Source organism: Sander vitreus, chromosome 20 (genome assembly GCF_031162955.1).
Source record: "Sander vitreus isolate 19-12246 chromosome 20, sanVit1, whole genome shotgun sequence".
NCBI lineage: Eukaryota > Metazoa > Chordata > Actinopteri > Perciformes > Percidae > Sander > Sander vitreus.
In genome coordinates, this window is record NC_135874.1 from 4,521,358 (window position 1) to 4,534,241 (window position 12,884).

The 12,884-nt window shown below is 39.7% G+C and overlaps 1 protein-coding gene across 2 annotated transcripts in view; it reads left to right on the top strand.

Moving 5' to 3' along the window:
• atrn (attractin) overlaps positions 1-12,884 on the top strand; it is a 160,141-nt gene that overhangs the window by 130,214 nt on the left and 17,043 nt on the right. For both annotated transcript variants that reach the window (XM_078277614.1, XM_078277615.1), the window contains exon 27: positions 6,694-6,801. In XM_078277614.1, coding sequence (XP_078133740.1) covers positions 6,694-6,801 — 108 coding nt within the window. The remainder of the gene's footprint in view (positions 1-6,693; positions 6,802-12,884) is intronic.

The following is a 12,884-nucleotide window of genomic DNA, read 5'->3' on the forward strand; positions in this document are numbered from 1 at the left end:
CTCCCTCCCTCCCTCCGTTTTTTTCTATACGCTCTGCTGACGCACTCAATCTCTGTGGCGCACGGCTGAGAATGCCCCTGTGAGAGAGTGAAATGCACATGTTTGTGAATCTACTAGTTTCTTCTAAGTCTGCAACTGATAATTGTCATTAGTAATTAATCTATAGAATTTTTTTTTTTTTTTCATATAGCAGCTATAATCAATATTTGCACATGTAGCATTATTATATATTATTTGTCTTTTTGGCCCACAGCTTTACTGTTTAGGTTCAGTCTCACTGCTCTCAGCAGCATCGGTTTCAGCTGCAGCAAGAAGGTGTTTTCAGCAGAAAACGCTCTGATAACACCCCCCACCCCCCCGTACACTACCTACTCAGCCCCAAACATCAGACCAACAAAGTTAACGATTTGCTGGTGAACGTAGTGGAGCAAGTCGCACCTCAAGAGCCAGATATCTTGGGACCGAATCCAGGCTAAAAGGAGCGTGAATATTGGACTTTAGCATCCATCACATGGGTGTGTAAATGACTCCTTTGGCATTTCATTATTAGGTGGTAATAAGACAATGTGGTGTTTACAGTTTATTGCGCTATATACAATAACTGTTTTCGCACTAGTTTCTATTTATGCCTCTGCATTTAATTTACACATGCTTACGTCACCTGCAAGCACATTTGTTTTGTCTCTCTCTCTCTCTCTGTCTCTCTGTGTGTGTTTGAGAAAATTCATTTGCATTTGTGAAAATATGCACACGCATACATGACTGCTCATGTGCAGGTATCTCCAAACTCTGTGTGTGTCTCATAATTTGGTTTATATATGCACAGTTCGCTCTGCCACAGTCGGATGTTTGCTCACACACTAACTACCCTGCAGAAAACTAAGAGCCAATTTAAGAAGTAGGCGACTTGCACTGTAACTCGTCTGGCTTCTGGTTATCTTTGGAGCTGTACAGCAGCTGCCTACTCACAGCACGGAATAATGAGATTTGTAGCAAAGAAATATCTTCTGTAGGACTCGGTCCAAGACGGTTGTGCTCGTAATTCTCACGCTCAATCTTCAGCCCTCCTCTCTTACCTCTGGTTTGAAACATTGGATCACATTTACTGTCTTGTCATGGGAAAATACTGTAGATTGGAAGACTTATTTATTTGTGTTTTTTAAGCATTGATTTGGTTTTATTTTTTTATTTTAATTGTCAATAAGAATGTTTTGGATCCAGGTTGATGGAACTTGAGACTCTGATTTCCCTTGAGCAAAAAAACTCCTTTGGATCAGCTTATTGTTCAGAAACGCAAGCCCTCGATTGTGGACACTTCCTAGTTGTTCAGTACAAATATTTAATTGGGAATATGACAAAAAAAAGTTCAGCCGAGTGTCCCTGTTTAAACAAAGGTTAGCTGTATGTTAGACAAGAGACCAGTCTGTTTGCAGAGAGGCTCAGAGGAGATGGACAGAATATTTAAAGTTTGTTTACCGCAACATTGAGATGCTCCTCCATCTGCTTTTTATCCACTAAATCAATTCTGTTGCTTTGTGCTGTTCAAGGAGCACCGCTTATGAAAAAGGATGTGTCTGCATGCAGATTTGCCCACAGCTCCAGGCTGTGATGTTGCTGCCCCGGCTCAGCCTGTTGCGTCATTATGAATGAGTTGATTGAACTTCTTGCAGTTCATTTTATGAGTTAACGTTCATTATCTTACCTCAGAGTGAAACCTGTCTCTTAATAACAATAGCTTGGATTTGTATAGCGCCTTCCAAGGGACCCAAGAACGCTTTACATGAAGGCAAAACAAGTGACCCACAAAGAGAACAAACAAAACTGTAAATAAATAAATGGATTAGTGGTGACAACGTTTGCCGGGATAAACAGGATTTAACGGAGTCCGTAGGCTGTGGTGGGTTTTGAGGAGTCTTATCAGCAGTGTTGAGCTTTGGTTGGTTGGTTGTTTGGTTGGCCAGAAAGTCACAAATTGTATTAGTACTTAATAAGAGGTTCTGTTAAAAGATTGTAATTTCTGTCAAAGACAAAGTAAATCAGACTCCAGTGCAAGAGAGTACTCGGGCTGCTGTGCCTCCTCGCACTACAAAGGCTACATATTTTGGCACTCTTGATACTTCACACAGTGGGATATCTAATCATGACAAATCGGGAATCAGCTTAATGAGTTGCTCATTCGCGTTTTCATTTGTTAGTGCGTGTTGACTGCTGTGGTGGCAGCAAAGAGTGTACAACAGCAAGACGTTACACTGGGCCTCTTTATAATATCTGTGTACACGGGAATGAGGCGACTCTTCTTGCGATTGTGTTTGGATTCATTCATACTTCATGGGTGTTATTGTCTGTACTATAATGTATCGCATTGTTTCGATTTATAGTTTTTGGTTGTAGTTTGTCATCTTTCTTTTTATAAACCTTCTCTTATAGTGTATAATTCTGTGTTATCACTGGCTTTATTAAGCACTTTTATGTCTTATTGACTTGCACATTTGCTATTTAACTTCCTTTACAAAAACAATATGAGAAAGTATTCATTCAGGCAGTATCCAGGTAGGTCACGCATCATCTTCTATCAGATGACATTACTCTGGCTGCAGTCATACTTTCTAAACTGCTGTGTGCATTGAAACTGTGTGCGCGTTGCTGCTTATTTTAGGTCACCCAATTAAATAGTGGAATGTTAATGTTAGTTTGTGAGAAAATGGTAAAAGTGTAAGGGCTGCATAAGAATAACTTGCCAATGTGATTCATTGATTTGTCCTTTGGTATAGAAAATGTCAAGGATAATGATTGCCATCCCAATTACCAGGAGAGGTTATGTCAACAAAATACTTCATTTATAAATACTAATTTATTTTGTGAACTGTCAAGAGAAAAATAAATAATTCAAAATCCTTTTTAGTCATATTTGAGAAGCTGTATTTCAAATATTTGGTATTTTCTACATTCGTATACACGGACACGTTCATGTTGTTTATTTTGTTGTGGTCAGCACGTATTTTAAACTAATGTATTTCAACGGGAAGCATCTTTCGTGATCTGAGCACGACTATGGTAGCGAGTAGTATGAAATGCCGAAAATCTGCGCAGGGAGGTTGGCTCAGGGAGGTGGATGGGTCAAACAACACAGGACTTTCACCCTGGAGACCGGGGATCGTGTCCCGGCGCGTGACGTTAACTTTCCCCGTTCTTCTTTTCCTAAACACAACCGTCCTGTTGTTGTCCCGTGTCCCCCACAGACCGTGGATCGTGTCACGGGACGTTAACTTTCCCCATTCTTCTTTTCCTAAACCCAACCTCCGTATAGATGCTTCCCATTACGTGCTGGCCACCACGAAATAAACGATATTAACATGTCCGTGTACACAAATCAATAGATTAAAAATAACGTGAGACCGTGTTGAACAATTATGACATAATTGTCTAATTGTCATTTGTGTTTACATAATCGCGGTTTCTTTGTTAAACCACAATTAATTGCTAACATTAGCTAAGGTCTTAAGGCTTATGACTGGTAATTGTTGATTTTCTTTTAGATATGCCAAATTGTAATTATATAAGTGAATATTGGTCGGACTATATATTTTAATTATTTCAGTTGTTAGTTATTGACACTAATACATGTTCATAGCAACACAAATGACAAGGGGGGGGGGGGTTACAGTTAGGAAAAAAGTGTTATGATAATAAAGAGTGGTTTACTTCATAGATTTGTGTTATTACATCATGGTCACATAACGGTGATATTACCATTACATGTATCCTGGGATTCATTCAAAACTTTACTTTGTTCAGAAAAGTAATCAATAAATAAATGTTTTTATTTGACTGAAAGAGACAATTATATTGTTCATCACAATTATTTCTGAGACAAATACCACTCCTGTTCAATATGAAGCTGGAGACAGTTAGCTTAGCTAAGCATGAAGAACGTGAGAACATCTAGCCTGGCTCAGTCAATGTTCCCACAATAACTCCAAATGTGCTTGGGTCAAATTTGACCCGTTTTCAAAGTTTTTTAATATTCGAAAATATGGGATGTCGAAATATGCACCGAAAATGTAAAAAAAAAACGTTGGAAAAAGGTGACAAAACGTCAGCTAAAGTGATATCAATTTTGAAAAAAGGGACCCAAACGTTGAAACCCCCCCCCCCCCCAAAAAAAATAAATAAATAAATAAATAAATAAATATGAATCTGTAAACTTTAGAGGTGCTGGTAGGCTGGCAGATTTTGCTTCCTTTGGACAGAGCCAGGCTAGCTTCTTCCCCTCTACTTCTCATCTTTGTTGCTAAGCTAAGCTAACCAGCTGCAGCCTCGTATTTAATAGACATCAGAGTGCAATCGATCACATTTAATGCTCAGCAAGAATGCCAATAAACTTGTTCCCTGAAATGTTAAACCATTCCTATTTTTTAAAGTAGTGACTCGAGAGCAGAGAGGAGTGTGGGAGATACAGACACACACCCATGGACGCACGCAGGAATTTAATGAGCTGGCTTGCTCCACAAAGAAAGGGAACACGGGACATTAAATTTAGATGTTTTTTTTTTCTTTTCTCCTTGTCAGGCTTTACTGTAGAGAGAAAGAGACACTTTCCCTCCAGCTATTTTTTTAGTCCTTGGTAAGGATATGATTATAAGGCATTGCATTTAGAGAGAAAGGACTGACATGTCAATAGACACAATTGACAGGCTCACAGGGGGATGAAAACGTCTGAAGTACTCGGAGATGTATTTCAAACAGAACCCTCGATTAGATGTTTCCTTTCCAACGTGTTTGACTTCCTTTCTTCCTGCTCGTTCAACGGTTGCAGGTGTTTTTGATTTGTTTTCGAGGGCCCTGTTGCTGCTGGTATTTAGGTCTTGGTGCCTTGACAGTTGACGCCGTTTGTTTCTCTATTCATAGCACTTTGACAGTGTATGGCCTTCTTTACTGTGCTCTCTGGCTTACCTCCTCTTTCTCCCCTTGTCTCCTTTCAAATCATTACGATCCTCATCCTTTTCCTGTTTCTTCTTGGCCTTATTTCTGTTCTCTCTTTCCTCAGCTTCTGTTCCATCTCCCCTCCCTCCTTCCCTCATAATCACCTGCATCCTCCTCCTCTTTCTCTGGCCGAGATCCATGTTATAAATCAGACCAAATGTCTCCGCCTTGCAGTGGTGAAAGTTACATTTAAAGTTAGCTTAGGTACACTTTAAAGGATACTTTACTTCACTATTTACATGACAAGGTTGTTTAAACCTCTGCGCCACTGCATTTTGGAGGGAAAAATGCTGACGACTACGAAAGATTTTACATGCAAAACATACAGTGTGCTCATAAAACATGATTTTTACAGACGGTCGACAGGAAATAACTAAGCTTTAATAATTAGCTGCACCAGCTACAGCAATAATGTTGGGCACCACATTCCAATAAGGCAAATGGTTTATACATTGTGATTTTTGCCTCAATTAATAGGTATTCTATCATGTACTAATGTGTTAAAGCTTAGTCGTATGCTATTATTATTAATGTCTTTGGGTTGCCAGGTTCATTACAATCATTACTGATTTATAAAGCATTAAAAGCACCATTCTGGATAATGAGTACTTCTACTTTTAAAGCTTAAAGAAAATAATTATATATTTATTTTAACAATTGATCAAATGACTGCCTAATGTCAAGATCTGAATACTTGCATCCTTGCCTCCTTGATTTCAAGTTGTGTGTGAACTAGTCCTTTAAAAACAACTTAACCGTGTGTTAAAGGTCCCACAGCATGAAAATTTCACTTTGAGGTTTTTTAACATTAATATGCGTTCCCCCATCCTGCCTATGGTCCCCCAGTGGCTAGAAATGGTGATAGGTATAAACCATGGCACATCCTAAGGAAAGCTCATTGTGGGACTGGCTCTAGTGGCTGTAATTCTGCACCAAGGCTGAATTTCAGGAAAGAGACTTCAGATACAGTATTAGGGGACCACTAAGGCCTATATAAAAGAGACTTCAGATACAGTATTAGGGGACCACTGAGGTCTATATAAAAGAGACTTCAGATACAGTATTAGGGGACCACTAAGGCCTATATAAAAGAGACTTCAGATACAGTATTAGGGGACCACTATGGTCTATATAAAAGAGACTTCAGATACAGTATTAGGGGACCACTGAGGTCTATATAAAAGAGACTTCAGATACAGTATTAGGGGACCACTGAGGTCTATATAAAAGAGACTTCAGATACAGTATTAGGGGACCACTGAGGTCTATATAAAAGAGACTTCAGATACAGTATTAGGGGACCACTAAGGCCTATATAAAAGAGACTTCAGATACAGTATTAGGGGACCACTAAGGCCTATATAAAAGAGACTTCAGATACAGTATTAGGGGACCACTAAGGCCTATATAAAAGAGACTTCAGATACAGTATTAGGGGACCACTAAGGTCTATATAAAAGAGACTTCAGATACAGTATTAGGGGACCACTATGGTCTATATAAAAGAGACTTCAGATACAGTATTAGGGGACCACTAAGGCCTATATAAAAGCATCCAAAAAGCAGCATGTCATAGGACCTTTTAATACGTTCTATTCAGTAACTAGAAATGAAAGACATGCTGGGCAGTTGATTGGAGAATAGACGGTAGACAGTCTGTGTTTACCTCTCACTGACCTCCACACTCCTCTTCTTCCTCCTTCTCCCTAGCAACTGCTGAGGGAAATGCAACAGATGGCCAGCCGGCCTTTCGCCACCATAAACGTCGCCTTGGAGACGGACGACGAGCCGCCTGACCTGATAGGCGGAAACGTCAAGGTGAGCACAACCTTTTCTTAGAGCTATTACTGCCAAATCCCAGGGATTCTATTTTTTGTCTGGGCTGACAGGGCCGCAAAACGGAGGAAGCTCCATCCATCATCGGTTCCTCGTTCATCCTTCCTCAAGTGGGAGCTCAGTCTAGTGCCCGTCGACTGTGATTACCGTCGGGATGATTTCCTCACATCATCTGTTTTAGGTCTTCTTTTTTTTTTTTATTTTTTTAGACGGAGCTCTTCATTGGTGGAAAGTTACTAAGTACTGTACTAAAGTACAAATGTTGAGGTACTTGTACTCTACATGAGTCTTTTCTTTTCATGCCACTTTCTACTTCTACTCCGCTACATCTCAGAGAAAGATATTGTACTTTTTACTCCACTACATTCATCTGACAGCTTTAGTTACTTTACAAATGAAGATGTTTGCACAGAAAACACATGTAGAAACTACCCAAAAATATGACGGCCTACAAGTCCAGCTGAAATTATTACTCTTAGCCGATTAAACACAGTTTAGATCGTTTCCAGTTCCTAAAATTTGAGGATGTTTCTGCATTGAGGACTTTTACATTCAATATTTTAAGTACCTTTTCCTAATCATACTTTCATACTTTTATTTAAGCAACATTTTCAATGCAGGACTTTTACTTGTAACAGAGTTATTTTCACAGTGTGGTATTAGTACTTTTACTTAAGTAAAGGATCTGAATACCACTGCAGCTCTTTAAATTGATTCCATTAGTTTTTAACAAGCCAAGGAGGCTAAATTGAGCTCACTTAAGGGGAAGAGTTTGAAGTGTAGTGCAGGTCTAGTACACCTAATGAGGGCCAATGCGGTGTACTTTTTGCTGGGACAGTGTGAAGGCTGCCTGATGATGAAAGTGGGCTGCTGATAAGTAACACGGCGCATTATACCAGTTCTAGCCAGTTATTGTGGGAAGACGGTGCATTCTAATGAGAATGAATTCAGTTCACCCTGGAGTTAAATACATGCAGATGAGTGCTACGTATTGTAGATTAAGACTATACTTAGAAATGGGATAAGAGTTTCGTTCCAACATTGAGGTTCTTTATTTGGAAAAGAAATAATTATTAAACGCCTACTTGCAGGAAATGTTTGCTGGCATGGAAATTAAGAACATTAGGGGACACTATTATTTTTATATATATAAAGTCATGATTCATCATACAAAGCAGCCTTGTTTTGGTGCATCAAACCATCTGTTTTTTCACCACTGACGGAGAACTCTAAGGTAGCAGGTTTAGTCAGTATGGATCAGACACAGCCCCTCACTTTTAGTTTCTGGGTGTGTTGCTATTGTTTGTCTAGCTCCCCAAAAAACGAAAGTGAATATTAAATAAACGTGTAATAGCTGTGAAATAAATGATCAACGGTTGTCTGAGGAATGCCAGAAGTCAAAACCCCAAACTAAAAAGCTAGAAATGTTGTAGAAATTGAACTAGGGGTGCACGATTCAGAAAATGTCACGATTCGATTCTATATCGATTTGTAGGCTCAAGATTCGATTCAAAATCGATTTTCGAAACGATTCACCGGCGCCCGGATAGCTCAGCTGGTAGAGCGGGCGCCCATATATAGAGGTTTACTCCTCGACGCAGCGGGCCTGGGTTCTATTCCGACCTGTGGCCCTTTGCTGCGTGTCATTCCCCTTCTATCTCTCCTTTCATGTCTTCTGCTGTCCTGTCAAATAAAGGCTTAAAATGCCCAAAAACATCATCTTAAAAAAAAAAAAAAAAAACAATTCACAGTATGTAAATGTAGTTACTTTTCCCATGTGATTGCAGTAGACATACAATTTAAAAAAAACAAAAAAACCATGAATCGATTTTTGGAATTCTATGAATTGATTTTGAATCGGTAGAGCTTGAATCACGATACCAATGTGAATCTTTTTTTTTTTTTTTCACACCCCTAGTTTGAACTGCGATGTTGGATGCAAACACAACTTCTTTGGCTTCACATTTTTAGCCTTTGTGTAATATTTTGCATTCGTTACTTTCGGTTGCTGTAATTATTGTTTGGTTTGAGATGCCTAGTTTTTACTAAGACAAACAATGTCATTCTCTATATAACAAAAACACATTTTCTCGTATCAAGCAATGCCGAGGTTTGGAGACGTCTATCTATGAAGCTCCTGCCACCAGTATATGAAGATGAACAGAATTTAGTTTGTACAGCTCAAAGCATTTAAAAAAGCCTCAATATGGACAGTTTTTATATGGACTTTTTATTAGGAAGTGTTGATTGAAGAAAACTCTCTTACATAAATGTCTTTATCAATCTCGGCGTAGAGAAAAGTCCTCAAGATTTATACAGTGGAGTAAACAAGACACACTTCCAAGAGGAAACACCTGCTGTTTCCTGACAATTGAATAAATGGAGTCACAGACAGAAGAATGGGGGAGATCAGAACAGTCTGCAATGTGATCAGTATTAAAACAGACTTCTTTGTCTCAGCACTTAAGGAGATGAAGTGTTAACACGTAATTTGTCACAGTCATTTTTCACCACAGGTAGAAAACTATTTCTAATGAAACTGTCCTCTTTAGTTTTTTTAAATAAACCTCTTTTTCAATGCTGTGAGCACTACAACCAAACTTCTTTCACTATCATTATATCGGAGTGTGGAGGCAGAAATCTCAGATACCTGGGAAAATGAACTGCATCACTACATACCGCTCAGGGTAAGTGGGTGGGTTTGTGTGTGTGTGTGTGTGTGTTTTGGACAAATAGGCCCTTTAAATCCAGTGCAACACTTGTTCAAAGTATTTATTAGTGATTGATTAGAGTTGTATCCCCCACTAGGACTGCACGATATGAGGAAAATATGCGATAACGATATTACTTTCGATAAATAAACAAATATTAAAGTGTACTCTGTTCTGCAATTCTGCTGCTTTCAGTATTCTGCTAAAATACAACAAGTTGCTTGTTGAATTTAAAACAAACAGGAAATAAGTTCCAACATCTTTTTATTTAACAAATTGAACATTGAATTGGATATAGAAGGCACCACTGAAAAAGAATGACGAGCTCAGAACTCGGACAACCTCAGAGTACCCCGAGCACAAAATCCAACATGGATGCCCTGTGCATCAACAGCTGTGAAAGCTGTAGTAACATACAGTTATAAGCACTTCTGTCTTATTTGTGTCTCACTAAATCAGTCGTACACAGTCATGTTCGTCTTCTATCTGTGGACATGTTATACTGTTTGTATGCACAAAAAAACAGCGTAATGCGTTGTTATCAACTTGCATTGCTAACAATGGCTAACCTGGCTAGAGCTAACCCCACAATAAAAAATCCGACTTCAACGCATTCAACTTGGGTGTGACATCATTCCCAGCTCCGGCTTCCTAGTTCAGAGGTAAATGGACCGCTGAGCTCCACTCTGTGTCTCTCGGGTACCGAAATTTGGCACCGTTTCGATTAGGGATGCACTGAATCCAGATTTTTGGGGTTCGGCCGAATTCCGAATCCACTGGTTAAGATTCTGCCGAATCCAAAACTGAATACCGAATCCTACTCCCATCCTCAGTCCATTAACACAGTAAACACATTAATGAAGTAAACAATGTCCACAGCAGTGTATTTTTCATTCGGTGTAGTGCTAGCAAAACAATGGTCGTCTGGTTAAAACAGGTTTTTAGCTGTGACTGTACCTGAAGTTGCTGCATTTTGGCTGCTGTCTGTAGATTCCTTCATGCACAACTCGTATTCTTTCGGATGTTACACATACGCAAATGTTTTAACAGTGGCGATGTTGTGTATTGTTTAGGGTCCTTGCCACCACGAGACAAATCGGCATTGCAAAATGAACATGTAGCTGGACTTTAATGGCCTTCTTTTGACTGAAAGTACTGCCAAACAACCATTTTCACTTTCTCACAGCCTACTGCATTGAACGGTCCACCTACGTCAACACCTTCCCGTAATCAACGGTGCTGTCATTACGTCGACCAGCGTAGCGCAAGCGTAGGGTTCGGTGGAAACAATTTCTAGTTTTAATAAACGTGAATCAGTCTTTGGTAATACCGACGTAATTTGGTCGGTACCCAAAAAAGTAGAGTTCGGTACCCAACCCTATTTATGACAATTTCATACTCATGATGGATAGAACAGAGCCAAGAAAAGTATTATTGTCTTTTTTTGTTCCCAGATTCTTCTTTCTTGTCACAACCTGGCGCCTACATTACCCACAATGCAACTGTGCATTAGCTGCTAATGCAGTGTCGGGGAAATGATGGAGAGGGCTACAGAAATCTAGTCAGCTCCTTTTTTTCTAAGTCCACACGCCCAGATTTGTTTCATTCAAACTTGTATCTTCAGCCCCAACCGACGCTGATTCAAGTGACATCACTGAGGGCCATTTATCAGGCTTCACACAGCTCCCTCTGGAGCCACAAAAGACTATACAATGTTTCCCACTTATGCACCAGTCCTCCCCCAACACCTGTGGGCAGACTTTGATGTGTGAAACTGGTGGTGTTCATACCATGACTAATTGTCGGGCTGTCAGGATATGCTGATCTCACTCTTTTACCAAGCTAAGGGCAGAAACTGCTAAATTATGGGGTAGATTTTTGCAGTGAGAGGTATGATGCACCAAGTGCATTTACTCAAGTACGGTACTTAAGTACAAATTTGAGGTACTTGTACTTTACTTCTTCTTCTTTTCATGCCACTTTCTACTTCTACTCAGCTACATCTCAGAGAGAAATATTGTACTTTTTACTCCACTAAATTCATCTGACAGCTTTAGTTACTGGTGACTTTACACATTAAGGTTTTTGCAGACAAAACACATGTAGTTTATAAAATACAATGTTTCATTATAAATGAAATTACCCAACAATTAATAGGCCTACAAGGCCAGCTGAAATGATTAGACCATTAAACACTTAACCACAGTTTGTTGACAAAACTGTTTTGATCGTTTCCAAGTTTCGAAAATGTGAGGAATTTTCTGCATTGAGTACTTTTGCTTTTAATACATTTTTGTTTGGTTTGTTTATAGAGGACTATATGTGAAAACACCCATACTTCAGTCATATTTTCAATGCAGGACTTCTGGTATTGCCAGTATACCAGAATAAAAGTAGAGATTGAGCATGGTGAAGTACAGTAGTTGAAGGGTAGATTTAAACGTAAAGATCAAGCACAGCTTTAGATAGTCGCTGAGAAGACTTTATTATAGAGAAGGGTTTGACGCACTGGCGGAGTTGAAGGAGGTTGGAGCAGATTCAAATGCAGATATTGAGTAACCGAGGCAGCGGCAGAGCACATTTAAAAGTAGGAATTGTGCCGAGTTATAGAAATTGCAGTTGAGTATTCCGCGGGCAGGGAGCTGCGGGCAGCTATACCTGTGACTGTGCACTCTGTGATGAATGGCCTGTGAATGCAGATGTGTTGCAGAATTATAGGGCCGTTTGAGCCGGCTGGCTCGGGGCCCCTGGGCTCTGACAGGGGCCATGCATCTCAAGGGGCATCTCAAGGAGCACAAGGTTACTCCCAGCAGCCCCGGCGGCAGGGCCCCCTCGGGAAGATCAGCAGCTAATCAAATCCCCGCTCCAACCGAAACTATCCCGCTTCCTTACTTTTCTTTTGTCCCCTATTCACTTCTCTCCTTCTTTACTGCTCGCCTCTTTCTTTGTCCTCTCTTCTCTGTTTAGTCCCTTTTTGTTAATGTTCTCGCCTCTTCTTCTGTCGTTTTTCCCTTTTTCTTTTCTCTTTCTATGTGTCTTGTGTTTTTCTCTTTTCTTGGCTATTCTTTTCCTCTTAATGTTCTCTGCAATTTGTCATATTTTCATCTTCTTTTCAACTGTTATCTTCTCTCTTCTTTTTTCACTTGTCTTCCCTTTACTATTTTGCAGTTCTGTTTCTCTTTTCACTTCTTTTTTCGCATCCTGTTATCCCTTCACTTAGTCTCTTTTTGTCTTCTCTTCTGTTCTTGGTTTCATCTGCCTTTTTTGTCTTCTTTCCTTTGTCTCCTTTTCTTTTCTCTCCTCCTGTCTCCCGCTCTTCTCTTTCTTCTCTTTTCTTCAGTTGTCTCTCCTTTC